The 27059-nt window shown below is 41.4% G+C and overlaps 1 protein-coding gene across 2 annotated transcripts in view; it reads left to right on the plus strand.

Moving 5' to 3' along the window:
* The window catches only part of LOC6539435, an 82301-nt gene that overhangs the window by 36913 nt on the left and 18329 nt on the right, over window positions 1-27059 (plus strand). For both annotated transcript variants that reach the window (XM_039374768.2, XM_039374769.1), the window contains exons 8-10: window positions 101-259; window positions 6426-6604; window positions 15718-15905. In XM_039374768.2, coding sequence (XP_039230702.1) covers window positions 101-259; window positions 6426-6604; window positions 15718-15905 — 526 coding nt within the window. The remainder of the gene's footprint in view (window positions 1-100; window positions 260-6425; window positions 6605-15717; window positions 15906-27059) is intronic.

Consider the following 27059-nt stretch of genomic DNA (forward strand, 5'->3'; position numbering starts at 1 on the left):
CGATTTGATTGCTTTTCTCCGTTTTTCAATTGTACATATTGTTCGTGCTCTTTGGCTAACCCCTCCAATATGATTTCTATTTTTTCGCCCACACGCACAGCTCAATAGCCAGCTTTAATAAAACCTCCCGGTCCATTCGAGCCTGGTCGGACTGTACAGGTGAACGGGACCATTTAATTTTCTATGACGGCAGCTCCACCAACGATCCTGTTTTGGCCAAATACTGCGGAGGAGATTGGTTGCCACGCGTCGTTTCACGGTACGTCCAACTATAAAATCGCTCAAGAATTTCTCACATTTTATAGGATTTTTTATATATATCATATGCTTTGTCTTAATCACAGAGAAAGAGGGGAAAAGGGGGCCAAAGGCAGACAGAGGACATTTATTTAACGCCACTTCTCCGTGTTATGAAAAAGTTAAATATAATATAAGCACAGCAGAACTCATAATACATTTACAAGAATGGATAGACAGGCATTTTTAATGAGCATGTGTGTGTGAGATTGTGCCACTATGCGATGTTGTAAGTATCGCCCACAGTGATGCCGCAAATTGCTCTCTAACTTTTAAGATGTGTGAAATTGCGAGTCTATTCGTTCTTATAATATACAATTCCATTCAGCTTAAACAAAACGTAGATAGCAATAAAAAGTTGTCCGAATTCATATGAAGTAAATGAAAGACCTTTGCTAAGCTGTGATATGTATCTCTGCCAAAAGTACTTTTCGGATCTCTGTAAGACGGCAATCCCCTTTTCCGCATCACTGATGTGCATGTGTGTGTGCCTGGGAACCGCAGCCTAGTGCACTGCACTGCAGTTTTGGCTCGGGGCGCATGTGTTCCTATTCAGTTACACATAGATACAAAGCCGCTCACACAGATACAAAACGGCGAGCGTGTGTGCGCCTTGCAATTGTGCGCAATGCTTAAGCAAAACCGGAAATTGGGTTGCTCTGCAGACAGTAACCGAAGGACAGACTCCGAGATCGACCGACAGACAGTCGGAGCGAAAAGTGAAAAAGAGATGCGAAATTCGAGATACAGATACACTCGCATACAAGCCCATCCTTGCAGCCTCAGAAAACAGAAAACAGCCCAGCGCACACATAGAAATAAATAGATTTATGCTGTCGGTTGAAACTTTGCTAGTGCCATCTATTGAAAACATTTTGATGCATGTGATTTATGCAATGGCAAAATTTTGCTCATTAGTTTCCAAGTTGCCAGCATTTAGATCATCAACCATAAATTCTTAAAGGCTCGCCAGCCTTTCAAAAGCAGTTTTAAGTTTCCAAACTCCCACGCACACATGCACACCTGCGGAGTTGTCCTGGAGTTTGGCTTAAGCAATTAAAATGCAGCCACTAATCGGCGTAGTTTCGTATAGTTAGTGGGACTAGTTCGCTCATTAGTGGAGAGCTTTTCGGTCCGCACACTTTTTGATGTCTTAACTCTTAATCCGGCTTGATTTTCGGAAGTAAGATATGTTGAGTTTCAACCACCACCTGTAAAAAACCAACTAAAATAAAACCTTTTTTTGAAATAAATAGGTAAAGTAACCAAATAAATGCTTGCAAACGTATCGTAGCACTGCCAACTGAGGTGGTATTCATATATGCATTTAAATAGTTTACTAACAAATGTATTAAGCTCAAAGTTGTTACCCTACACGTACCCTGTATCTTCATTGGGTAGCGAAGTAATTTAATCCCCATAAAACAAGTAACACATTTATCTCCCAAATACTAAACTACCAACTCATTGAGTTTATATTGTCATAAATTCTTGGAAGTCTGCTCTCGATGTGCTTAAGAACACTTTCGAGACATCCCCAAAATGCCAGAATGCAGCTCTTAGCCACGCCCACGCATTTCCATGGATTCAAGTGGCCTAGTTGGCCCAAACCCCACCACAACCACCTCTTCCACCACAGCCACCTTAACCCCCCTGACGGCGCCTCTGGCCATTTATCTTGCACTTGAGCATTTGTTTTTGTTGTCTTTCGGTCTTTGGTCAGGGCCAAAAGTTTGCTCTTTTCCAGGGTCTGGGTCTCCTCTGCCCACTTGGTGACCTCTTGAGACATCCACATATACTCTGATTTTTTTAAACTGGACTGTGCCTTGCCTTTTTCTGGCTCATGCAGCTGTAAAAACATATCATAAAAGATCCCAGGCAATCAATTTTCAAATTAATGTATTCATTTTGGGCTGCAAAAGTGGAAAAACATTTGAAGGCTGCACGCTAACAAATATTTATTTCACATCCTAGGAAACTATCAAAATACCTAAACAGCCTTTTAGAAGCTATTCCATAGTTAAATAGCAATTACTATATCAAATACCCCTATTTTATTCCGAAAGCACATTATGTCTTTCAAAACTTATAAACTTACCAAGTTGCAAGTATGCTAATGTTTCAAAAACTAGTTTAAAACATATTAAAGTGGGTCGTTTTGAAAAATCGCCACAATGATGATGAGATCTTCGCCTGTGTCGCTTAATCTCTTAATGAGTTGCACTCTCGCATTTATTGACATCCTTTCCGTATCCTTGGGAAAATCTTATAAGCGCGCACAGGTGCCCAAAAGAGGGTGACGGGATCGGGGAATGCACATCAAATATGCATAGAGCGTAATATGCACATGAAGGAGAAAACGAACGAGGCAAAAGACGCTCACAGAACTTGATGGAAAAGTGGGTGCCCAAGAAAAACGGCAGTAAGAAGCCAGGTCCGTAGCTCATGCCGCGCTTTTCCTTCCACCGGCACCGCACTAATTTTCCACATCCTTCTTCTTGCTTCTCGCAGGACACGGAAAACAATTTCCTCCGTAGGCTACAGTGAGTAAAATGTTTCAAAATAATGTTAGTTTTTATTTCCCAATCGTTAGTCACATCAGAACACAAAATTACAACAAATTACAAAAATTACAATTACAAACATTTAAATATACAAAAGGCGTAACACCCGCAATACCAAAAAGAAATAAACCAGCTAACAACAATCTCAATGATGGTTTATAAATTTGTTGTTTAGTTGAATATTTATTGTGCAGTTTTCCGACTTTTCCCGTGCACTGTGTCAACGTCATACACGACATGAGCACACGAATTACAGATGCGCACACACACACACACAGGCGCAGGAAAAGTCCTCCTTCTACGCCTGAAAACATCGCTCGCTTTGCTTCTCACCTCAGACATGGCTCTCTGACTTTATGCGAAAATCGCATATGCACACAAGGACGAGGAAAATGAGTGAGGGGGGTGGGGGCTTGGGGCTGGAGGAAGCTACATGCGAATTATTAATTTCCCAGCGCAACTTAAAATTGCAACAAGCTAAAGGTGCCGTGAGACGTTAGTATTTTATTGGTCTCTTTTTCCTTTTCTTTTGCTCGCATTTCCCTTTTTGGGGGGTGGCAGAGTGGGTTGGAAGTGCTGGAAAACTTGTATTTCCATCTCAGCTGCAGCAGCAGCAGCACCAGCTGTTGATTTTCCTCTAAGTAAATGTTAATTTTTGTTAGCCAAGAAAAGAAAAACTCAAAGCGATAACTTTTTAAATTGCATATTAATTTTTTATGGCGTAAATTTACCAACCCTCCCCCCTCGCGCTCCTTTCCGCTAAACCTGCTTTTTGTGGTTGCACTTTGCGGATTAGACTTGATGAAAATCGGTGAAAGAAAACGGGATGTTTGCTTTCGGTTAATTCTATTTTTTGGATGGGGGTTTCGTTTGGAAAGGTTTAACTTTAAGTGCTTTATGCCTTACAGGTGCAGACGGAACCACTTAAATAATTTCAACAGTAAAGCTTTTCTGCATGTTAAAAAATGTATGATTAGGATATCAGTTTAGCACAAAGAAATTATTTTAAAATGTCGAATTTGAGAAACTTGCGTTAATGTAAATTGTTTGAATTTTTATTACCTGATCGTTTGGAAATTACACCTTTCGTTCCTTAAAATCTATTTAAGAACTGTTGAAGAACTAGTTCTGCATGCGCTTCGTAAGCAATCGAGTCTAACAGCGATTTTCGATTGAAACCCGAAATGTTGGGTATCCAGAACAGCTTTTAGTGCTCGGCTCCTTTAATAACTGGAAATCCCCGTCTGCTACTGAGCTCTCCTGCAAGCACGAGGCTTTCAAAACCCCCGCAGCACCCACGGTGACCGCAATTCCATAGAATTTCGAGGGGCATTTTCGGGGAGGACGTAGCTGCCATTTGCGGTCAGGACACTCTGACGCTTCGGAGAACTTTACGTGTATTGATAACCGACAAAGGGACAGCGATTTAGAGCAGAGGTCGCACGGGAGTGGCGAGTTCAAGGAGGCAACTTGGCTATGGATTCGTGTTGATTTTACGACACCCACAAGTGTGCCGCAGGCCATAAAGTAACCAAATGTCACGCAAGTACGCGTACAGGCTGAAATTTACACTCGGCAAAATTGGAAAGAACTTAAAAACCTGCTTTTTGCTTGAGCAACTTTATTTTGCAGCACTTTCCTAGGGAAAATAAATACAGATATGTACATACGTGCGCTTAGAAGATTGTTTCCTTAAAAGGAATCCAAGTTGTGAAGCTATAAATTTGCAGATTAAATATTGATATTAAATGTATTTAAATCCTAAGTTAAGTTTGTCTAAACTTACCAGGCGTTATCAAACAGTTTCCTTTGGAGTGGAGGTTGTAAATTTGGAAAACATCCAGACATTTTCGCGAGTACACCCCTACATACACCCATAAGCCCAGGCGAAAAGGACATTCCCCAGCAACCAGGACACGCCCCGAGTGGGGACCAAACATTTGTGTCGCTTTATTAAAAATTAATTTACTTTTCATTTGCAGTTTATTGCACTTGGCACTGACAGAAAGCATTGCAGCTGCTCCGCATCCACATCCGTAGCCCCTGACCCCAAGCCCCTCTAATCCAAACACCCCCTTCTGAGGACACGTTTCGCTTAAATAATAAGGAGCTTTGCCACCCACACTTGGCCACACTTACACGTATTAAAAAGCCATTTTGTTGGCCATGTTTGATGGCTTTTGACATCGTCTGCGTGAGCGTTTCTTTTTAAGTGTTCAAAGTCTTGGCTCGGCTGGGTGCAAGTGTGTGAGTTAGTGGATGTGTGTGTGGGTGTATGTGTGGGGAGCTCAGTTCTCGTTTTATTTTATGTCATGCCATATTACGCATACGCCGTGTGTGCACACCTTTTGCCCGGGCAATAAAAATTCAATTTGATGTTTAAATTGAAAACTTTGAACATTATTTATACGGTCATAAATGCGGCATGCTAAGAAGATGAAGAAGGACCACAGAATTGCGAACATTATTTTAAAGAGCGGCGTAACTAGAATTTAAAAACATTTAAATTAGTAGTCAAATAAAAAGTTGTTAGATAATGAAACTGATTATATGCAATTGCGCGATCGGCACGGAAAACCTTGTCATAACCCACTTTTAATGTCTTAGTAAGACTTAGTTTGATAGACACTTCTATGAAAACGGCATCTATAAATGTAGCGAGCACTCGAAGTTTATGAACACTCGATGTCACTGCCATGGCAGCTGTTCCTGCTCTTCCGCTCCCAAAAAATACTTTTGGTGCAACACCCACTAGCGACTGACATTTCATAATTTTTGGCCAACGAAATCAAAAGACAAACGACGAAATTTTTGGCCCAACTCGACTTCGTTACTTTGTTATGCCAAAAAATTTGCCTAAAACTTTCGCACAGCAACACACCTACCACCCACCGCTCGCCAGCGAGACAATGGCGAAAAAAGTTAATTTGGCAGCAAAAATGCAAACAACCAGACGGAGCGGACACTTTAAATAGCCCAAAACAAATCGGCGGAGCACTGCGTCATACTTTAGGGCGCGGTTCGTCGGCATTTTGGCAAAACGCCCACCGAGATTGTTGTTTGTGCTATTTCGCTGGTTGTTTTGGGTTTGTTGCCTCATTCGTGGGCAAAAAGTTTACGACTTTTCTTGTTTGCCGAATTGTGCAAATTAAATTTATGTGAGCTGAAGTTTTTTCACGCCTCTAATTGGAGTGCCAGTGGCCTGGTTATGGACAAACATCGGCCGATGCCACGAGGCGTATGAGCGATATTGGGGAAAACTTCTGAGATTTCTTTGTGCAAAACTTTTTGCAGCCCGGCTGGTTGCCACTCACGTCCAAGTATCGTAGGATTTTAAACAAACAAATAAGCCAATATCGAGTTGAATTTAATAATAGAGAAGAACGTGATAGCGCAACCCACGTAAGCGTTAAACAATACGGCTAATTTCTATTTGCATTGACCAGAAACATACAAAACCTCAGGAAATGCATACTAAATCGGTATTTGAAGATTATTTCCAGATTTTCAACACATTCAAAATGTAATATTAATTCATTTTCACTTGATTTGTGGTACTTTCAGCGGTCCTGAGATGTTGGTGGCCTTTCACTCCAGCCCGTTTTCTGCGCCTTTGCAGCAGGGAATTCCAAATCGAGGCTTCGAACTGGACGTGGACATACTCTTCACCGACTCCGACTCATTTGACTTCGCGCAGGGCACCAAGAACCTGTGCGAGTTCCACATAAATGCCTCGAATCCAGGTGAGAGAAGAGCTCCGCAAATGAATATGAATAACCGTAATTAATGGCAATTAATGTGGGGCTCAGCTGCAGGTGCTAGTGCGGCAAACTTTCCCCGAAAGGAGGGACACTATCAACTGGGTCAGCATTTTGCATTGCCCATTTCCAGGGCTCACCATTTGCCCTTCGTTCGCTTCTTTTACAAGATACTCCTCCTCTGGCTATCGTCTTCTTTATAAATGCGAGAGTGCTTCATTTTCTTTGTTTTTAACGGGGAATTATTATTTATACTGCCTGCTGATGAATGTTTCTGGGCGGAGCACTACTTTGGCTGCTAATTGCCATAAAAAGAATCAGATGTTAAAAGCCAATTCCTTACCGTATTTTTGTGTCGTGGTGAAAACAGAGCAGTTTGGCGAGGTGTCGCATTGTAATGGGCGTGGCCGCAACTATGCAGCCTCTATTAGCCTTTGGCTCTAATCTAAACAGACTAAATGAGATTTTAATTAAATTCAGGCCAGACGAATCCCCCACGGAAACCCGAGTCTTAAGCCAGCCAAATGGCTTTTTAGGCTTGACTTGATGCGACGGCCAAACAGAAAAGTATGAGTAATTGCTTGGGCAGCGATAATGTTCGGAATGGATTTCAGGCGCGGAGTGGGAGAATAAGATGTCTGGGATGCGGTTCTCTGGGTGATTGGGACAGGGAAATATAGAACATAAATTTAAGACTTAGGATTTTTGTATTATTTATGCGCCCCATAGTAAAATACTACTTATGTATGCAGCGTTTCATCAATTTGTAAATTTGAAATTTAGTCATACTTGATATTGAAGCAAAAAATGTACTCCTTAATTACGTAAAAAGATGAAGTACCCCCATTCCTTGTGGCCACATTAATTAACATTGGCCACTAACCGAATGTTCTGCTCGAAGGAGCTCCCTATTCTAAACTTGTTTTTATACGATTCCCCACTCCCATTAATATACTTCTCCTCCTGCATCTTTCACCTAAGCTTTCCCCTTGACTTGGCTTTACTGGAATTTCATGCTCCCTGGTCAGCAGTCAGCTGCATTTAATTGAAAAATTATTAAATGAATTTCAGACTGCCCTTCTGAGCCTCTTGGGTGGCAGGGAACTGGAAACCCAGGATCTCCAGAACCAGAAACGCTCCATCAATTTAGTGCAGCAGCCGCAGCGGTGGCCAAAAGTAGGCAACGCCATGGCAGCCGCTAATGTTCATTAATTTGCACTTAATAACTTTGGAGTAGATTTTATTTTGCTGGCCAAGCCGAAAGCGCTGGGCTTTTATTATTTTCTCCGACGCTTTTTTATCTCGCAAAAAATGGAAGAAAATCGAGGCAGCCCTCATTTAAAATTAGTTTTTTGGTTGAGCAGGCAATTTTGGCAGGGAAAAGTATAGGGCAAATCAACTCAGTCCTAGTTTATTTTCCTCCTTATTCCTTACATAACAGCTTTTCTACGCCTTGTTGTTCTTGTGCTCATTAACTTGCTAGCTTATATACTCGTAGTATGTATACATGTCTATGGCTATATGTACTTGGCTGTTGTTTCGGTTTGGCTTAATTTTTGACCGTTTAACTTTTGTGAAATCCCGTTTATCCTCATTCCCCATTCCCTTGGCTTTTTCACTTCGACTTGGCTTAATGCGTTGGCTGGGAAATCCAACAGATGTGCCTGCTATCATTAGGCCAAACATCCTAGGTGGGTGGGAGGTTCATAGCGGCGATTTCGTTTCTATACTCGTATTCATCATAGTTATAAATTGTAAGTGTAGCTGTAAGTTTGGATAAAGAGATATCTGGATATGTAAGCAAAGGGACAATCATTAAATTAAAAAGCCCAGATAGCATTAGAGTACACTGATTTTAATGATGGTGACTCAACAAAATATTTAACCACCAATTTTAAATTGATAAGCAAGCGAAATGCCAAGAAATCTAATTAGAAATAGCAAATATCATTCCGTTAAAGCAAGTTGTGACCGGAATCGAAAATATGCGGCGAATGCTTTAAATACTGGCAACATTTTGCGGCATGTTCAATTAGTAGAACTCGGCGTATGAAACATTTATTTATAACGGCCAAGGAACCACGCGGGCTGTTAGGGGGGAGTTAGAAGGAGTTGGCCAACAATTCGGGCCAACAAGGCGGTATAATTGCTTTGTTATCGACACACGCACACACCCCCATGGCCACGCCCCTTTTGCTGGCAGTTGCGTTGTAGGGGGCGGCAGCTTTGCGCGATACAAATAAATTATTAGGGGGTGCAACATGATTTTAATTAAAGTTTTAACGAAAACCAAATATTTATCGTTTCATTTTGCTTTCATTTGTTCGCTGTGTGCGGTTTTATTTGCAGCCCCACTCCGCAAAAACCCCTCATTTTGCAACACAAACAACAAAATCATTAAGCATGGGGACGCAAAAATTCAATATGCATTTGTGTTTGAATATTTGAAATTTTAGCCAGAGAACGGGCGGAACAAGGACCATTTATTATGAACAGCAAAGGTCATTGCAATGTTATACATAATCATCAGAGTGCGGTTTTCAATAGAATTCTCGTAGAATATTCAGTGCAAATAATGCGCTGGGACCACGCGGCGTATGATTAATAAACTGCAGATGCAGATGCTTTGTGTACAGAAGTCCGGCTCGGGCTTCACTTATTGCGTTGATTACGTAACAGAATCTGTTGCATATTTAATTTGGTTTGATTTGGCCATAACTTTTTCAATTAACTTTAATTAAATTCGCAACTTTTCGCCCAGTCAGTGAAGAAAACCCTCTGGCTCTGTGGTGTGCGTCGATTTTAATTACATTTTGTTTGCTTGTATTTTCCGCTGACAGCCCTGCAATCGTTTAAAGTACGCTTTAATCAATCGCAAAACACCGCCGAGCTTGCCAACGATTGCCAACGTTTGCCAAGAGTTCTGGGGTATTTTCGTAGCCATTGTCATAGCTGCCAATTGTCGATCCAATTATTTCCTAAAAGGATTTATCCGGCAGCCGAACGTTATCTGACCCAATCAATACCAATACTCAATACCGTCCGGATTCCCTAATTAGTGATAATCAACTCCAGCCGAACATTCCGTATGCAATGAGCGCCCACAAAAGCGGAAAAACTTCATCCTGCGAATATTTAACATGTCCATTGCCATGGCAACTTGTTCTCACATCTCACATCTAATGTCGCCAATCAAAATTGGGTAATAAATTACTCTGCATGGACTCGCTGTAAGATTTGCTCAAATCATTTATGCCAACTAAGCAGCACAAGGAAAATACACAAGCTGCGATGGAAAACGGGGCAATCACAGATGCCGACAATTTATTGCCCAACGAACCAAGGAACACATTCGATTTATGTATTGGCCCTTAACCTATAGAAACTCTTGTAAACAATTTACGAAATAATCAGACAAATATTGGGGGTGGGATAGGATAGGCAACACTCGAGTTTTAATAACGAATCAGTTAAATTGTTTAATGGCTTCATAAGCAAAGGTTGTTCGAAACTGTCCTGAGATTAAAAAGCTTTCAACATTCCCATTTCAACCTTTTGTGACAGCCAGAGCTTCGACGGGATTCCCTTGCTAATTCCGGAAAAGTTGTTTTGACGTTTTTCTGTTCATTGATTTACGGATTATTGTTGATGACATAGTTGGGGGAATTACCAACTCGCCCCGCTGAACTTAAGTTTCTCCTAACACCAACCCATTTCCCCTGGCAACTTTAGCCATTTTTTCAGCGCCGCCCTCATCTGTTGTTACACCTAAAGTTTCGAAAAGTTCTTCAGCAAACTTTAAGCAAAACCTTTCAATTTTGTTGCTGCTTTTCCCTCTTCTTTCGGAACGTTTGTGAAAATTTTCCTTTTTAATTTCATAAAGTCAACAGACGAAAACAAAGAAAGGGAAAGCAAACAATGAAGCGTGGAACGGCTGCCAAAGACAAAGGAACTTGTATTTAATGTGTTGGCACGGGAAGGTTGGTTAGGATGTAACATGTAAAATTAAAGGTGTTTTGCTAAATTGGAAGACCGAAAAAGCCACAAAATTAGTTGATTAAATTGTGTTTTGTACGCTAATTAACAGCATCAATTAAGTAACATACGCATCGAAATGTAACTAAAATCCAGAACTGGTGTAATACCAGTGAAGTTTGGTTTTATTCATTAGGAAAATGCCATATGGGTAGTGTATATGTTACTACTATATTATATGATGTAACATAAATATTTATACTCATTACTTATAGAGTAAAAGGGTATACTGGATTCGTTGAGAAGTATATAACAGGTAGAAGAACAATCACTAGCCGAGTCGATTTTTTTCCCATTTGCATTTTTCAATCGCAGTTCCATTAGCTGAGTTAAGAGTATCTGATTGTCGGAAAACTCGACAATAGCGTTCCGTCTTATTTTTAAAAATGTTTTTTACACAATATTAAAAAAAAAATAGTCCGGCCGAAAGTCTCCGTATTTATGGCCGATCTTTTCCTGTAACTTATGTTTTGAACTTTACATTGAAGTGTATAAAAATAATAATAATAATATTAGTAAAAAAATAAAATCGTGAATATAAACACCGAATAGCTAGCAATTAAAACTTAGTTGTGCAATAAAAGCATCCATTGATATCAGCAGGATTTTCCCGGTTTTCCCCATGGCTCCCGAATGGGAAAGTCGAAGGAAATGGGATTGCGGTGCCGGAGAAGCTGGCGAATATTTGCTGTTTAGTTTGCTTATTGAGTTGCAATTTTGTTTGCAATCAGCGGATGGGAAGAGGAAGCTATTGAAAACAACAACAGAGTTGGCCAAGGGGGATGGTGGTGGAGGGGGCGTGGTGAGGCGGATGATTGGCAAACAACAAATTAGCATATTTGCACATAACGGCAACATTTTATTTGCATTCAAATGTGTGCGAGAGAGTGTGCGAGTGTGTGTTTTCGCATGTGTGTATGCGCTTTTATGTAATATCAATATTTAATTTTGAATTTGTCAATGAAAGGCAAAATTGTAGCTACTCTCTATTAACTGTGTGTCATTTTTTGTGGAATTTGATTTTTAGACAAATACTGAAAATATTTTAGCTCGCTTTCCTGAAAATATATAAATGTATGTAACATATTGTTTTAAAGGGCTTTAATACGTTCCATCTGGACGTATGGAACGTTCGGCCTTGGTGCAACCAAACATTAATTGGCTGAAAGCTTTGGCAACTTAATTTTCCATGGAAATTAATTATTAGGGCAAACACCCAGAATACGGAAACTTCCATTGGGGACATGGGGCATGCCCCTGCATATATTTATGAAGCTTCTTTCTGCCCCCGGATGGAAATTTCGCAAATTTCGGTTTGGCAGTGCACAAAAACATAATTAACTTGGTCGAAGTGATGCATACGCATACGTACGAGTATATATACTCGTAATCAGCAAATGTGGTGGCCAAATGGAAGAGTAGAGGGGCTAAAGCGAATGTTTTTGTTTGCCACTCATTTATTATTTATTACGTTTAATTTGCTTTGCGCGCCGGACCAATCAAATTTCGCTTTTTGGCTTGGGGTTTGTTATTCTCGTTGCAGTCATTGTGGCCATGGCTAAACTTAAAATGTTTATTTTTGGTTACTAAATACGAAATTTATCAAATCGGTTGGGAACTTGAGATTTGCCGGTTAAAAATATGGCGAGTAAATTAATTTAAATTGAACTTACAGCAAGTATCAGTGATGAATCAAACTAATGTATTAAAAAGTTACTCAAAAATTGCCACCGATATCTCCTTTAAAATCACATCCAATTCATTCCGACAGGCATGCCTTAATTTAAATTAAACAAAAACAAATACATACATTAATGCATAGAATGTGTGAAATAGGCAAAAACTCGCTGGCAAAAAAGGGATCGAAATCAGCCGAAAGCGTCTGGCGCAGTTATCAATTTAATGTTGAATGACCATTAGGCTTATGGCGATTTACGGGCAATTCAACAAAAACCAATTGAGCGCCATCAAATATGCGTGACAATCCATTAAGTGATATATTCGCAGTGGAGCCCACTCGCATTTTAAATGGTCCGGTTTGGAAATAGTCTCGATTGGGGTTTGGTTTCGGTCTGGCTAATTGTTTGAATGTGTTGAATGTAATGCAGCATAAAACGAAAATAAACAGCTCGCCGTTTGCCATGGGCAGATATACCACACTAACTATATACATACATAACACAGCCTGCGGGGCGAGTTCTATTTAATTTGCGCAATAGTCGGGCCCGAAATTCGAAATCGCAACGAAAAACAGCAACCACGGCGGCAATCCAGTAAACAATCAGCAAGAAAAAGGACCCTGAATGGAAATGGAAATGAAAATGCTACTCAATCAGCAATAGTTGGCTTCCAGGACCAAGTCCACCTCCCCCCGCAATCAATAAAGGTAACACCCCATAATTTAATGCCCCAAATGTGTTGCGACTACATTTTGCGGTTGCTGGCCAAGGCAAAAAATACAAAGCCACCGTGGCCGCTCCATCAACATTTCCCCACCGCCGGCGGCCCAAATGCACTCTAATAATAAATCGCAGAAATAACCATTTTATTGCCAGCGCATGCGGTTTTCCTATTCCAGGTGTACATAGGTATGGGTCCGGGGTTCCCAGGCCCACAAACACACCTGTCTGCGCAGTGCTGCCACTCGATAGTCGCACTTTATGGCCAGCTGATAAGCATATTATTATTATTGCTACTATTACGCACCCACCCAACCAGTGCTGGCTTGAATTATTCCGTACGTGTGTGCGAGACCATATAGTGGCCATATATCTGGAGCCTGGGTCTCGATGGCTATGGGAACTCTCATTGTTGTAAGCCCACGCAGTCAGCGCAAATGTGTCGAAGCGAAATTTATTACAGGCGACTCGTGCAACTGAGACCAGATGAGTTCCGCCGGAAATTGGAGATGTGCGCGTGAGGCGGATTTTTGCTTTCTTCTATCAAGACGTCATTGGATCACACAGAAAGTCATCTGTTTTAAAAACCATTCTGTATGAAACATCCATTCACTACTAGAGACATCTTTACATATTTTAAAGCATTAGAAGTACACATATTCTACCTCAAGTGCCATCGCTAGGACTGAGTGCTCCTGGCCATCTGTTAACTAATTCACATGCCAGGGCGGGAATGGCCAATGATTACATTTTACGTGCCATATGCATTGGCTAGTCGCAAACACTTGTATGGCAAACACTGTATATACGTATATGTAACTTTCATGTGGCGAGTTGTCGATTATTTTGCACATTTTAGTTGCTATGTGAAATCACAATTCCCCAGCGAGTTGAAAAATGTTACTGGGATTTCTGTTGACAGTTTCGACTGCAAATTTTATGAATGTTCACTTTGGTTGATCCACTCCGCACGGAAGGGCCTTAAAACCATACATTCGCCTGCATCCGAAATGCGAGTTAAATTTGATTTGTATATTTCAAATGACAGAAATGGAATGAACAATGGATTTGAGGTTTCCAAAACAATGTACGTATTTAATATTGCCACCTTTCATCCACGTCACTCGAATGTAGGCAACACTTCTTTAAACTCCCATCCCCTGTTTAAAGGCCACTTTACTTTTATATTCCACAACCAGCGAAATGTGACATTAAAAATCTCATAAAAACGTATTACTTAGCTAGCATTCTCTCACTCAGTGCACTAGAAAAAATAGCTTGCTGTTTTGAGTAACATATGTCATTTGCGTATTAAATATAAAGTCTAGCTTATTATGAAAATTTGATTTCTTGGGTCAGTTACCCGCGTTAAATGAGGTCTCATATTCACTTCAGGCTTAGAAATAGCTTTATTTCAGCCAAGATTCTTAAAGTGTATTCAAGTGTGAGGAGCAATCCTGCAACTGGCTTTATTCCTCAACTTTTCCCCAGCCAAAAATAAAAAATAAAGAGGAGAAGAAAAGCGGGCTCAGTGGGCCGGCAACTTTTGCCTTGTGGCAGCTGCAGCTACTTTTCCCTTCTGCCTGCCTGCCACTCGATGCGGCACGGCACACATCAAAAGTCTCCTGGCCTCTTTCGCCGGCAAGTTGGAAAAGCTGTCGCAGTGGCTAGAATCGACGCAGGTGTTATCATCGATACTGTTGACGATTGTTTCCTTTATACGAACTGGCACTTCAGCCAGCCACGCTTTTCCCACTCCCCCGCTCCCCCACTTTTCCGCATTTCCCGCTTTTCCTGCTGCCGCATTGCTACGAAACGTGGCGACTTTTGCCAATTGAAACGCCGAGTAGATGTTGCTCTAGCCTGGCTCCTCCGCTTTTTGCGGCGTTGTTTTGCTCGCGCTGCCTTTTTTAATTTGTCACTTGAATCAAAAGTTGCCAAAGTTGTCCCAGGCCGAAGCTGTGTAGCTCTGGGTTTTGGTTTGCTCTCCGCGTTGTTAGCCTGGTTTGTTTCACTGCTTCTTTGTTGCCGCTTCCTTTCTGCCACTTTAATTAAAGCCGAGGGCCGGAACTGCAGCATTAGGCAACTGCCGGAGCTTTAACATTGTATTCGGCGCCAATGTTGCGCAAAGTTGCTTGTGATTAATGCAAGGGTTTGACCAGAAACTAAGGAACAAGAGATTAGACATAAAAAAGGGAGCAGCAAACAATGAAATGCCCAGCAGAGGACTTTAATTGTTTTGAAACCAGGACCGGACAAGAGTGGCTAAATAAGTTAAAATGTTTTTACATACACATTATTTAAATTATTTTTAAAAACAATTATTTTACTTTAGCTTGATCTGAGCTGAAAATGATTCTATTTAAATGTAGTTCGCCCAATTTCGTAATCACTAACCGCACACAGTATCCAGAGATACAGAGAATGTGCGAGAACAAAAGACCAGCCAGACACACATTGTAAATTAACCTAAATCACGCGTAAGCCGCTTGTCATACAGCGTTCTTAGGATTAAAAAATCGGGGAAGGACGCGGAACCGAGCATATCGGTGTACATGAATATATACAAGTATATCTATATCTATATCTATATCCTATATGCACGCCTGCATGAATTCTATAATGTCCTCCACTCACTCTGCTGATTTTTCTGCCCCCTTCCAGATGATGTGCTATTCTCGCGGCGCGGCCGCATGGGACGCATTGTGAGTCCGCGTCACACGCTTCCGCCGAATACGACATGCACGTACCACTTTCACGGATATCCTGGTGACCTGATTTGGTTATCGTTCACCAGCTACAATCTGCAGATCCTGCAGCAGGCGATACACGACAACAATACGCTGGGACGGGTGAGTTGAGTCGAGTTTTGCTGAGCGTCTGTGCTCGCGCCACAAAGCGTTTAACCGAACGGAACTCGCGGGAGGGGTGTAGGTGCACTGAGAGAAACTGTAAAGTAATGAGCAAGTAAGGTGCAGTGCAGCAGTCAATCGATTACGTTTTTGAGTGCAGTACACAACTATTCTTAAATACTTAACTATGTTTAATAACATGTATATTTCTTCTTGAATACTTAAAGCACCCTCATGGAAAGCTGTAGTGAACATTTAATTTTATTTAATTGAATTGTAACATTCAATCTATACTCAATAATATTTGTCAAATACTTTGACATTCCAGCCCTTAGCCTGTCACTAAGTGTGCCTGAAACTCATTATATGTCAAAAATTAGCAGGAAATGAGACTTGTTTCATATGTATTTCAAGTTTGTTTTCTTTAACAAAGTGATTGTATGTGCCTCGAATCATGCTTTAATGCCAACAAGCATTTTTCTTCAGTGTGGGGATTCTGCTGCCGTTATAGTTAACCGTTTACATAAATGCATAAAATTTATATCCTGGGGAGGGATGCAGGAGGATTGAGCTTGGGGAAAGCTGGGTGGATGTGGGCAGAAGTGGGTGGTGGCCGCTTGCATTGTCTCTTAAATGCACTGCGTCCACGCCAGCGGCGTCTCCTCCATTTGCCATTGTCTTGGGCTCCCATTTGCCCCACCCATAGCTTCAGATCCCCTACATGTCTTGCTATTAGTGCCAGTCGGTCGACACTTTGTCTCTGCTGGCCAATTAAAAATGCAGCCATAGAAATACGTCGTATAAATGTATAATTAAGTGAAAGCTTACGCAACTCCTAACGAGACATTTTTGAGTCTGAAGTCTGCCCGCCAGCAAAGGCAACTGCGTCAAAATGCGGCACAGCCAACAAAAACAAGCGTCCATAATATCGTCCTGCCATCTCTTCTTGCACTTGTCTCTCTGTCTCTTTCTGCGTGGCAGAGAAAACAAATTGATAAGAATAAGAAAGTTTTGAGTGCATTAACGTCATGTAAACGCAAGGGCTATAAGTACATTTTACTTTAGCCGCTACTGTGGAATCAAACTATATAATACTACAAAATTCTAGTACTCTGATTACGCGCAACTTAGGGGGCGTTTTTCTCAGTGCTCTCATCATACTGGTGTGTGCATTTTAAATGGTCGTTGTCGCCTGCCTAACGGCCCGTGAATTGTGTCAAGGTAGAATGTTGAGTTCGCCTGGACGAACTGCGCTTAATGTCGGGTCAGCGGGTCCTTAAAGGATGCAATGGTGGCCCCTGTCCCCAGATAACTGAATGGTCATTTGGGCTAGGCCACGAGAAAGTGCATTTGAGTTGCAGGCTGGAGATTCCGCGACGAGGAGTCCCGAATTATATAAAAGTGCGATGATTCCTGCTCAAGGCAACTCATAGAAGTGCAGTAGGAAAAGGGAAAACAGAACAGAGTAATCATACATAATATATCTCTATAATTTATAAGGAACTGGCTCTCATAGTCGCTGCAAGGAGTAGAAATTGTAAGCTATCTATATTGTTATAAAACCGTTAAGGTACTCATATTCAATATATTCATTTTATATGGTATCTTGAATATTTACATTTATACAGTTTCTGTTTTTAAAGTTCAATATTTTAATGCTGCTCAAAACTTTTTGTATTGCCCTTAACTTTTAAGGCCACATTATCTAAGCGGAATCCGCTGTCAACTTAGAAAACTGTATGTCAAAGTGCTCGAAACTCCCCAACATTTCTCCCGAGTTCAATGGAGCAGAGATCTCAGAATTGAAATAATAGAAGCTGAAATAATGAAGTTGAAATGGAATGATATGGGGGACATGTCAACGCTTTGCGCGGTCTCATAAATGTCGTCGCATTACAAGTATTTCCAGCATTGCTCCACAGCCACTCCAATCATTCCCATTCGCATTCCGACTCCCACTTGCATTGTATTTTTTATTTCGGCGAGTTTTAACTTTGGTTCTTAATTTAAAAAGTTTGTTTTGCCTCGGTTTCTCTTCTGTGCCTGCGCTTGTATTTTTCATTTGTTTATTCATTCTTTTTTATTTTAGAAAATTCACATTCACTTGTTTGTGAGCTTGTCGTTATCCCCGCCCTCCCCCATCCACAAAAAATGGTTTCGCCCACGTTCCAGTGACTTCAGTTCGCAGTACCTGCTGTTTTTGTTTGTGTCACTTTGCCTCGCTGTTACAAAATTCATGAACTGTTTTTGCCGATTCCATTCCCGTACTCCCACTCCCACTCCCGCCCACCGGAGTCGCCCATTCTGTGTTTTATTTTACACATATTTCTGTCCTGTCACTTTTTATTGTACTCCCGTTTGTAGCCGCTTAAGAGGGGCGAGATGAATGCACTGGGAAAAACTGATGGCCTCTGAGTCCTTGGCAGGTTCCAGATTCAATAGTAATACAGGCACCATTACTATTACTATACTATCCTTTTTTTCCCGACAGAAATGCCATTTGAATAAAATATGAATTCAATTAATGAACCAAATTTACAAGTAATAATTACATTCGAGATTTCGGATCCGAACCAGTTTAACATCATGCAGGATTATTTAAGCATAACAATATAGTATAGTTTCATTAAAGATCATATATAATTATCATCTCGACAATATGGAATACCACCTTTTCTTGTGTTATCTACTTATTTTTCTCGGTGTACGGTGGGCGGTGTGGCTGTGGAAGGTGTTGCTGCAAAGTTGTTTTGCTTTATTTCCCTGGCTGCCCCCTCGATATATTTTCCTTCTCGTTTTTTGTTTATTTGTGTGATGCTGGCAGCTTTTCATTTTTCGCAATTTAAAGTGTAGGTGAGGCAACTGCAATTGACACGGACAGAGGAGCATCCTGCGGGGGGCGTGGCCCAAAAACGGAAGACACAATTGTGTGGGTGTTGGCTGAGAGTTCAGTCACCATTTATCTGCTCTCTTTCCGTTTTTCCAATGGGTTTGGCCAAATTAATTGGCACCACAGTTTTACAAACGCTCGCTGAGTGTGTCTACCAAAAATAAATTAGGAGACCCGGCTTCACGTGATATGCGTCTAGACAGAGAACGACCTTGAGAGTATGAAAAGTGGCTGGCAATTTATCTGATTACACGACAGCTGAGAAGTTTCCACAGCCCCTTCGTCTCTGGAAAATGCCTTGAAGAAATTGCGAAAGCAATCAAGGTGCAGCATGTGTAGCATACAAGTATTTGGCTGATGTGGTTTGCCTCCCGAATTTAATGAATTCGAAAGCGCAGCATTCTAGAAATTCATAAGAACATTTTACAAATATTTGTGACTTGTGTGAATTTATTAATATCCTAAATATAATAGTCTAACGCTGGGTCAAAACTACTCTACAACGAAAGTAAAATGAAAGTTGTGTTTTTTGGTGATAAAATGTGCAGCCTACTTAAATCCACACTTATAATGGTTTTAAAGTCTCGTTAGTTGTTTTTATTTTACATTTCTGACTTTGTTTTCAGGAATTAATTTACCAGAATTAAACGCACAAATGTTGCTGTTGCATCTCCAAGCAAATCAAGTAAATGAAGTGAACAGAGGCAGCGGCCTTAAACGGCTGTCAGTTAGTTTCTGGGCCGACACTTCGAGCCACTGTCTTCGTCCGGCTCCGGAGTCTGTTACTCCAGTTCAGTTCAGTTTCTTCAGCCAAGCCACAGCTGTTTGCAACTGTCTTTTTCATTATTAACACAGTCAACAATAATCAGGGCCTAGGCGGAATGGTGCGGAATGTAGCGGAGTGCCGAGCGGGGGAAAACATAAACATTGTCAGCCAGGAGGCGTCTAGGAAAAATATTTAATGCCTGCAAACAACAACAAGGAGGCTGCGAGGAATGCAAAGACTGCGACTACAACTACGAAGCCGACAAGTGTGGAGCCTTTCTACTAGGGACAGTGACAAACGACAAATAACTCACACTTGCAACTGTTTGAATATGACATGTCACATACGGAGAACGAGCGGGAAAACTAACAAGGAAAAACAACCCAGAGCCAAAGGGAAAGCGTGAGAAACGCGTGTGGTGAATGGCGCGACACACTCTCATATACTCAGAAAAAAACTAATAATATTCATTTCGGGAATTGGATATTAAGTATTCAAGTCATCCATTAAAAAAAAAAAAAAACTTTAATACCTATTTAACAAGTAACATTAAACATGAAACATTAATCTTGCAACATTAAATTTGCAACATTGAATTTGCAACATTAAGTATGCAACATTGAATGTGCAACAATGAATTTGCAACATTCAAACATAGGTAACATTCAACGCGAAACATTTAACATATCAAAAGTAATTTTGTATACAATGTAATTTACTTAATTTAATGTACATAATTAAAGTACATAATTAATGTACATAATTAAAGTAATGCAATAAAAATTTTGTCCACCAATACATCCAATTCCCAATCAGTTCTGACTCAATCCTCATAGGATAGCCGCTCTGACAGTTCATAGTTCAGTTGACCGGAAGTTATGATGTGATAGTAAAGGTGGCGAAACATCGATGTTTCCAAACATCTGTTTGGAACATCTGTTTCAACAGTCTATATAAAAAAAGTACATATTGTATATGTAAATTTGAGCATCTTCAATCATCACTTTGTTGTCGAAATGTTTAAATTTTTGTTTAGTTTGTTCACTACGTCGGATTTTAGACGAGTTCGGCAATCAGACCTTTTGGATGAGTGAGAGAGGGTCAGCGACGTTTTGGGCATCTTTGAATTTCGCCATAGCTTCGCTTCATAAGTGCAACAATTGCTTTGCACTTATTTATTAAAATTTGGAGGTTTTCCATTTTTAATATATCCTTCACCATCCTTTTCGTGTGTGCAAAACACGGGAAATGTTTAATTTCCAAATGCTCACAGGGGTTTTTATACCCGTTACTCGTAGAGTCAAAGGGTATACTAGATTCTTTGAAAAGTATGTAACAGGCAGAAGGAAGCGTTTCCGACCATATGAAGTATATATATATATATATCCTTGATCAGGATGAATAGTCGAGGCGATCTGGCCATGTCCGTCTGTCCGTCCGTATGAACGTCGAGATCTCAGGTTTAAGATTAAGCATACAGACTTCAGAGACATAGAAGCAGCGCAAGTTTGTCGATTCATGTTGCCACGCCCACACTTTAGAAAAATGTTATGATATTTTTTAATTTTTGTATTAGTCTTGTAAATTTCTATCGATTTGCCAAAAAAACTTTTTGCCACGCCCACAAACCGCCAAAAACTGTCAGTGCTGAAGACTCTCCTTTGCACTTCCACTAGCTGAGTAACGGGTGTCAGATAGTCGGGGAATACGAATATAGGGTTCTCTCTTTTTTATAATGGCGTCATTGTCGGTGACAATAGTTACCACTTTTCGTCAATAAGAATCTGGCGAACTGTGTCAGCTATGTATGTATATTGCTGAGTGATTGGTGGCGGATCCCGTCCAGTTTGCTTTTCAGGTTTGCCTTTTACATTTTTATAATTTCCAAATTTTTCTCTCCCCCACCAATAGTTTTACATTTAAAATACGCTTAGATTTATTAAGAGTCGGTCTGGCCGTACTCTTCGGTGAGACCGCAGCCAGGGCTTGCAAAGATTTTTCTTAACACACACAAGTTTTCGCGTCCGCCCGGTATCAATACCTCGCTCCAACTCCTTTTTCATGTCAGCGGTAAACGACCTCTGATTTGAAAACTCCATTTATAAGTCATCAACAAACGGGCTCTCATTCCAAACTGACTTTCGCTTTGGTCCGCGAAACTTCTCCAGAACTTCTTGTCAAGTTTTTGTATTCCTTCTCAAAGTTTCTGTACCGATCGTCCCTTCTCAATCTCTCTCACATGGGCGCGTGCCAATTTTCGGTGGCGTGATCTCGAGCCCTCTCGCTCTCCTTATCACTGCATCCATTGTCTTAGGTCATGTGATCGTGGTGGATTTTGCTGCGTGTGCCTGTGTGTGTGTGCGTGTGCGTTAGCCTTCCAGGCTAACGGAGCGAGCTCGGCTAGAGATGATAGTTTTGTAACTATCGTGGGTGGCGGCCGTAGCCTTTATCTAATTAACATAATTAGCTTATACGGGGGAATATATATGTATATGCTACTGCTGCTACTATGCTGCTACTATTTACATTATTATTTACACGGCCTTCAATTACATATTATTTACATTGTTTAATTTGTGGGGGCCGGTTGGCTCCTCAGACTGCAAACTAATATTTGAAATTGTTTTAATTAAAATATTTGAACAAATTCTACTAATTTGCATACCATTAGCGTTGTATCTCTTCTTCTTGTTCTTGGAATACTGACGAACCAAAAACATCGATAGTCTGTTAAAAACATCGATGTTTCGGAATTTATCGATGTTAGCGTCGAAGTTTCGGCATTTCTATGTGATAGGAAAAGTAGTAGTTTGTTTGTCGGTCTGTGTGATAGTGGTTCCAGAGGCCATATGGGTATCCCGTCGTCATTCTGGATGCAGTGCATTATGGACCTGACCTGGTATTAGGGATGTCGTTTTATTTAAAAAATATCGTATCGATGATATTTTTTTTATCAAACATAACAATAAAAATAAAAATATTTTATATAATTTTTAATACAATTTTTTTTCCCACACAATAGAAATATAAAAGTTTCTTAATCAGGCATGCTCCGGTAATCGAATTCGATTTGAAATCGTAAAATTGGTGCTCCGGTTTTGGAAATCGTAAAAATTTTTCGATTTGTAAAACTTTTGTCTGACCGAAATGAAAAGCAAATGCCTTTTTTGTATAATTATCAAATCAGATCTTATTTACTAAGGGAAAAAAATAGTTAACTCAGTGGTCTATTGATGTTAATTCCACATCCCCACAAAATCATTCTGCCACTTAGTTATTTTATAAAAAATATATTTCTGATCCCACCTCAGATTTGACAAACAAAATGTTGCCGTCGGCAACAACAATTTACGATTTGGTGAGTGGTCGATAAGTACGTCGCCAAAAGCTATCGCGAAGGTTGCCATACTGTTCGTGGAATTTTGTGAAAACCAGAGCACCTAAAAACGAAATCGTACGATTTGGCCCAAATCGAAATCGAAAAAAACTTACGATTACCGGAGCATGCCTGATTAACTTAATTTTCATATATCATTTCATATTTTTTATTTTCATTTAAACTTAATATATCATAACTTAAATTCATGGATTTCTGATACAGATTATACAAACGTGGACAAAAGTATTTTGACAACGCAATGCAAGATCAACCACCGCTTTTAACTTTTAAATGAGAGGAGTAACGGTAACCAAATTAATTTTGGAATAGACACAACAACAAACCCTCCTTTGACAGCCATGACCTTCTGCAAGCGCCCAGGAATAGATTTTACCAAATTTTGTAATGTTTTCAACGAGATATCCTGCCAAAAGTCCTTGAACCTCAGTAATCGTCTCTTCTCGCGTTCTTGATAGATCTGAGCTTCGTTTTTTATTTATACAAGGCCCACACGTTCTCTATAATATTGCGATCGGGCCTTTGAGGCGGCCAATCTAATACATTAACCTCGACATCTCTCAAAAATGCAGAAATCATATGGGCCTTGTGGCATGGATAATTTTTTTACGAGCAGTCTTTGGCAACCTGCAGTAAATCTTTTTCTTAGATCCGTGGTATTCGAAAGAGCTTTCATCTGTCCATAACACTTGTTCCCAAAACGATTGCGGCTTGTTTAAATAGGACTTGGCAAACGACAACCGTTTCGACTTGTTTTTTGCTGAAATTGCTGGTATTGGACGAGCTACATATGTACATAAGTATGAAAATCGCCTTCATTGGTCTGGTGACCATTTAATTTCTTATAACTTCACTTAGTTCGTGTGTTTTGCCCATATTTTAAAAACACTGATTTTAAATATGTAGTAGGATAGATACCCTTTAGGCCCACAGTACCATGTATGTATCATGTAGTAGTTTAGGTTAACGTATGAAGCCCATGGTGGCAGAGAGAAGTATGCGATCGTATCCCCGTTATAAGTAAGGACAATACTGTTGTCCCGCTCTTACTTATAAGTTAGCTTTAAGAGATAACAATGTACATACACCTAGCTCTCACGCATGAGAGAGCATAAGAAAAACGAAGAAGCAAAGCGCGGCATTCGGTCGCTGGTTCTTGAAGAATAAAGTCGCTAATAAAGAAGAACTGAACTAAGCAAAGCGTCGCACCGGAGTTAGTTCGAGCGTTTACAAATAGTATTTAATTTTAATAAAGACAAGAAAAGTAACCTAAAAAAACAAAGCACGTGTTTTGCACCGCAAGCGAATCAACGAAAAAATATGAAAGGCAATGTCAAAATACTTTTGTCCACCCAAAAAATCAGAGTCTGGCGTACAAATAATAATAGAAAATAAATATGTCCCGTTATCAATACAAGCTTTCGCTCTCTTAATGCCTTTGTTGTTGTCTCTTTCCCAAAATTAATTTGGTCTCATTTAAAAGTTAAAAGCGGTGGTTGATCTTGCATTGCGTTGTCAAAATACTTTTGTCCACGTTTGTAATACGGATAATGATACATATAATAATAAATTTCATATATAAATGTCAGAACTTAGAACTCAGAGATTTTAAAGACACTCGTTGAGTAATATGTTTGTCCGTCATCCGGCTTCGTGCGTCGCACAATACACATTGGCACTGAGCTACCCGGAGTTATCAAGTACCTCATGGCCAAGCGGTAAAGGCCCGTCATTGTTGCCTTGTGGCCTTTCCATACCTCGATTGGATTGCTTTCCCAAGCAGCTTGGGGCAAGCTAAAATATAGTTTAAGCTCCTTGCTTTTCTTGTTCTAATCGTCCAACTCTTTTGCAATGGAGGTGTTATGGCAGCTCATGAAGTCCCTCAAATCCTGAGAACTGTCGACATCAGAAATATGTAAAAGTTTAAATAATTAGTATGTGTATGTAACTATTTCTAATTTTATTTTTTTTTTTTTTTTTTTGTATCGTACATTTATTAATTTAAAATCTGTCCATGTGGACAAAGTTGTAGATAGGTCGGGGGTTCATTGTAGTGGGTTATAAGTGGGGGAGATCAAGCGGGTGTTTCCTCTGGAGGCGCCTGATGGTTTCACTATTGTCCAGGAGGTTGATAGCCAGATGGTTTGGGTGGTTGTCTAGACGCTTGGCGTATCTCGCACTGAATCGGGAGATTTCCTCTGCTACCCACGGTATTCCTAGCTCCTTATGGATTGTCGAGTTCTCGTGGTATGGGTGAGCGTCAGTGATTAGCCTCAGGCACTTGTTTTGAAAGCGTTGTATGCGGATTCGGTTAGAGACGCTTGCAGTGCCCCACAACTGAATCCCATAAGTCCAAATTGGCTTCAGGATGGCCTTGTACAGGAGGAGTTTTAGGTTCTCCCTAAGTTTGGACCTTTTCCCGATGAGCCAATGGAGTTGCTTGAGGCGCAGGTCGACCTGGTGTCGTTTGGCGATTAGGTGGGGGCGCCAAGTGAGCCTCCGGTCTAGCGTCAATCCGAGGTATTTCGGGGTGCTTGAAGATGGAATAGTTTCCCCGTTGAGCGTGACTGGGGGGGCAGTCTCCTCTGCGCAGGGAGAAAGTAGTTTGGGTGGATTTGTCTGCGTTCACGGCAATGTTCCATCGCTTCAACCATGGGTCGAGGGCATCCAGCTGGCTTTGAATGATGGCTGATGCTTCTTGGGGGTCTGAGGCGGAGGCTAGGAAGGCGGTGTCATCGGCGTATGTGGCCACTGTTAGGCTTCGGGAGGGTGTGATAGGAAGGTCTGCTGTGTAGAGTGTGTACAGTATTGGTCCAAGAACGCTGCCTTGGGGTACTCCGGCTCTTATCGGCCTAGGCGTGCTGGTCGCTGTTTCGCAGCGAACTTGGAACTCTCTACCCTCGGTGAAGGATTTGAGGAAGGCGAAGTGGGATCCGGGAAGGTGCGACTTGATCTTGTAGTGGAGACCAGGGTGCCAGACTTTGTCGAAGGCCTGTTTGACATCCAGCATGACGGCGCAGCAGTATTGCTTCCTTTCGAAGGCCTCCAATATTTGCTCTACAAGCCGGTGGCATTGCTCTGGTGTTCCGTGGGAGCGCCTGAAGCCAAACTGGTGATCGGGGATCAAACCAGCCTCGTCCAGTGCTGGCAACACTCTGCGCAGAAATACTCTTTCGAGTATTTTGGAGAGGATTGCCAGCAAACTAATCGGACGATAGGAGGCGAGCTACACAGCTACGACAGCTAGCCGGAAGCAGCTGTTAAATATGTTGGCGAGCAGCTGTGAGCAAAATGTGGGTAACATTTTTAGTGCAGTAGCGTCGATGCGATCGGGGCCTGGGGACTTGCCGTTTTTCAGTGAGGCAATTTCCTGCGCGATCTCCTCTGGTGCAACGGGCTGGATTGCTGGTCCTGGAGCACATGGGCTTTCAACAGCTCTGATGGTGTCAGCTTGCTCTGCAGCTGTGCATCGGTCAAACGGTGTGAAGGCAGTGTGGAGGTGGTCAGCAAAAGCTTCGGCTCTTTCTGCCTCAGACCGACACCAGGTGCCGTCCGCTTTACGCACTGGTACCGTTTTCTTGGCAGGTCTTTTGATATGCCGCGTGACGTTCCACAGGTTGTGCTGCGGGTCTCCAGGTTCCAGGTCTTCAAGGAAACGTTGAAACGAGTCTTGGCGTAGGGTCGTCAGTTTTTCCTTCAGTTCCTTGGAGGCACGATTGAGCGCTGTCTTATCCCTGGGGTTACGCGAGAGGAACCATACCCTTCTGAGGCGTCTTTTCTCGGCCACGAGGGCGGCGATTTCTGGGGACCACAGATGCAGGTCCCTTGCTGGAGTTCTCGGGGTCGTAGGGGGAGGAGGGTTCGCAAACTCGGCGGCATTATGTATCTCCTTGTTTAAGTCATCGATGGCCGCGTCTATGTTGCTTGGTGTGGAGAGGTCTGGGTCTGGGTTTAGTGAGGAGAGCATCCAGAACGTGAACTTTGGGGCATTGGTACGATTCCCCGTGAGTCTACGGAGCGGCGTCTTCCTGAGGACGGGGATGTTGAGGAGCAGGTTGACGGCGCTGTGGTCCGATACGAGCCTGTCGTATGTGGTGCAGA

Source organism: Drosophila yakuba, chromosome 3L (genome assembly GCF_016746365.2).
Source record: "Drosophila yakuba strain Tai18E2 chromosome 3L, Prin_Dyak_Tai18E2_2.1, whole genome shotgun sequence".
Taxonomy (NCBI): Eukaryota; Metazoa; Arthropoda; class Insecta; order Diptera; family Drosophilidae; genus Drosophila; species Drosophila yakuba.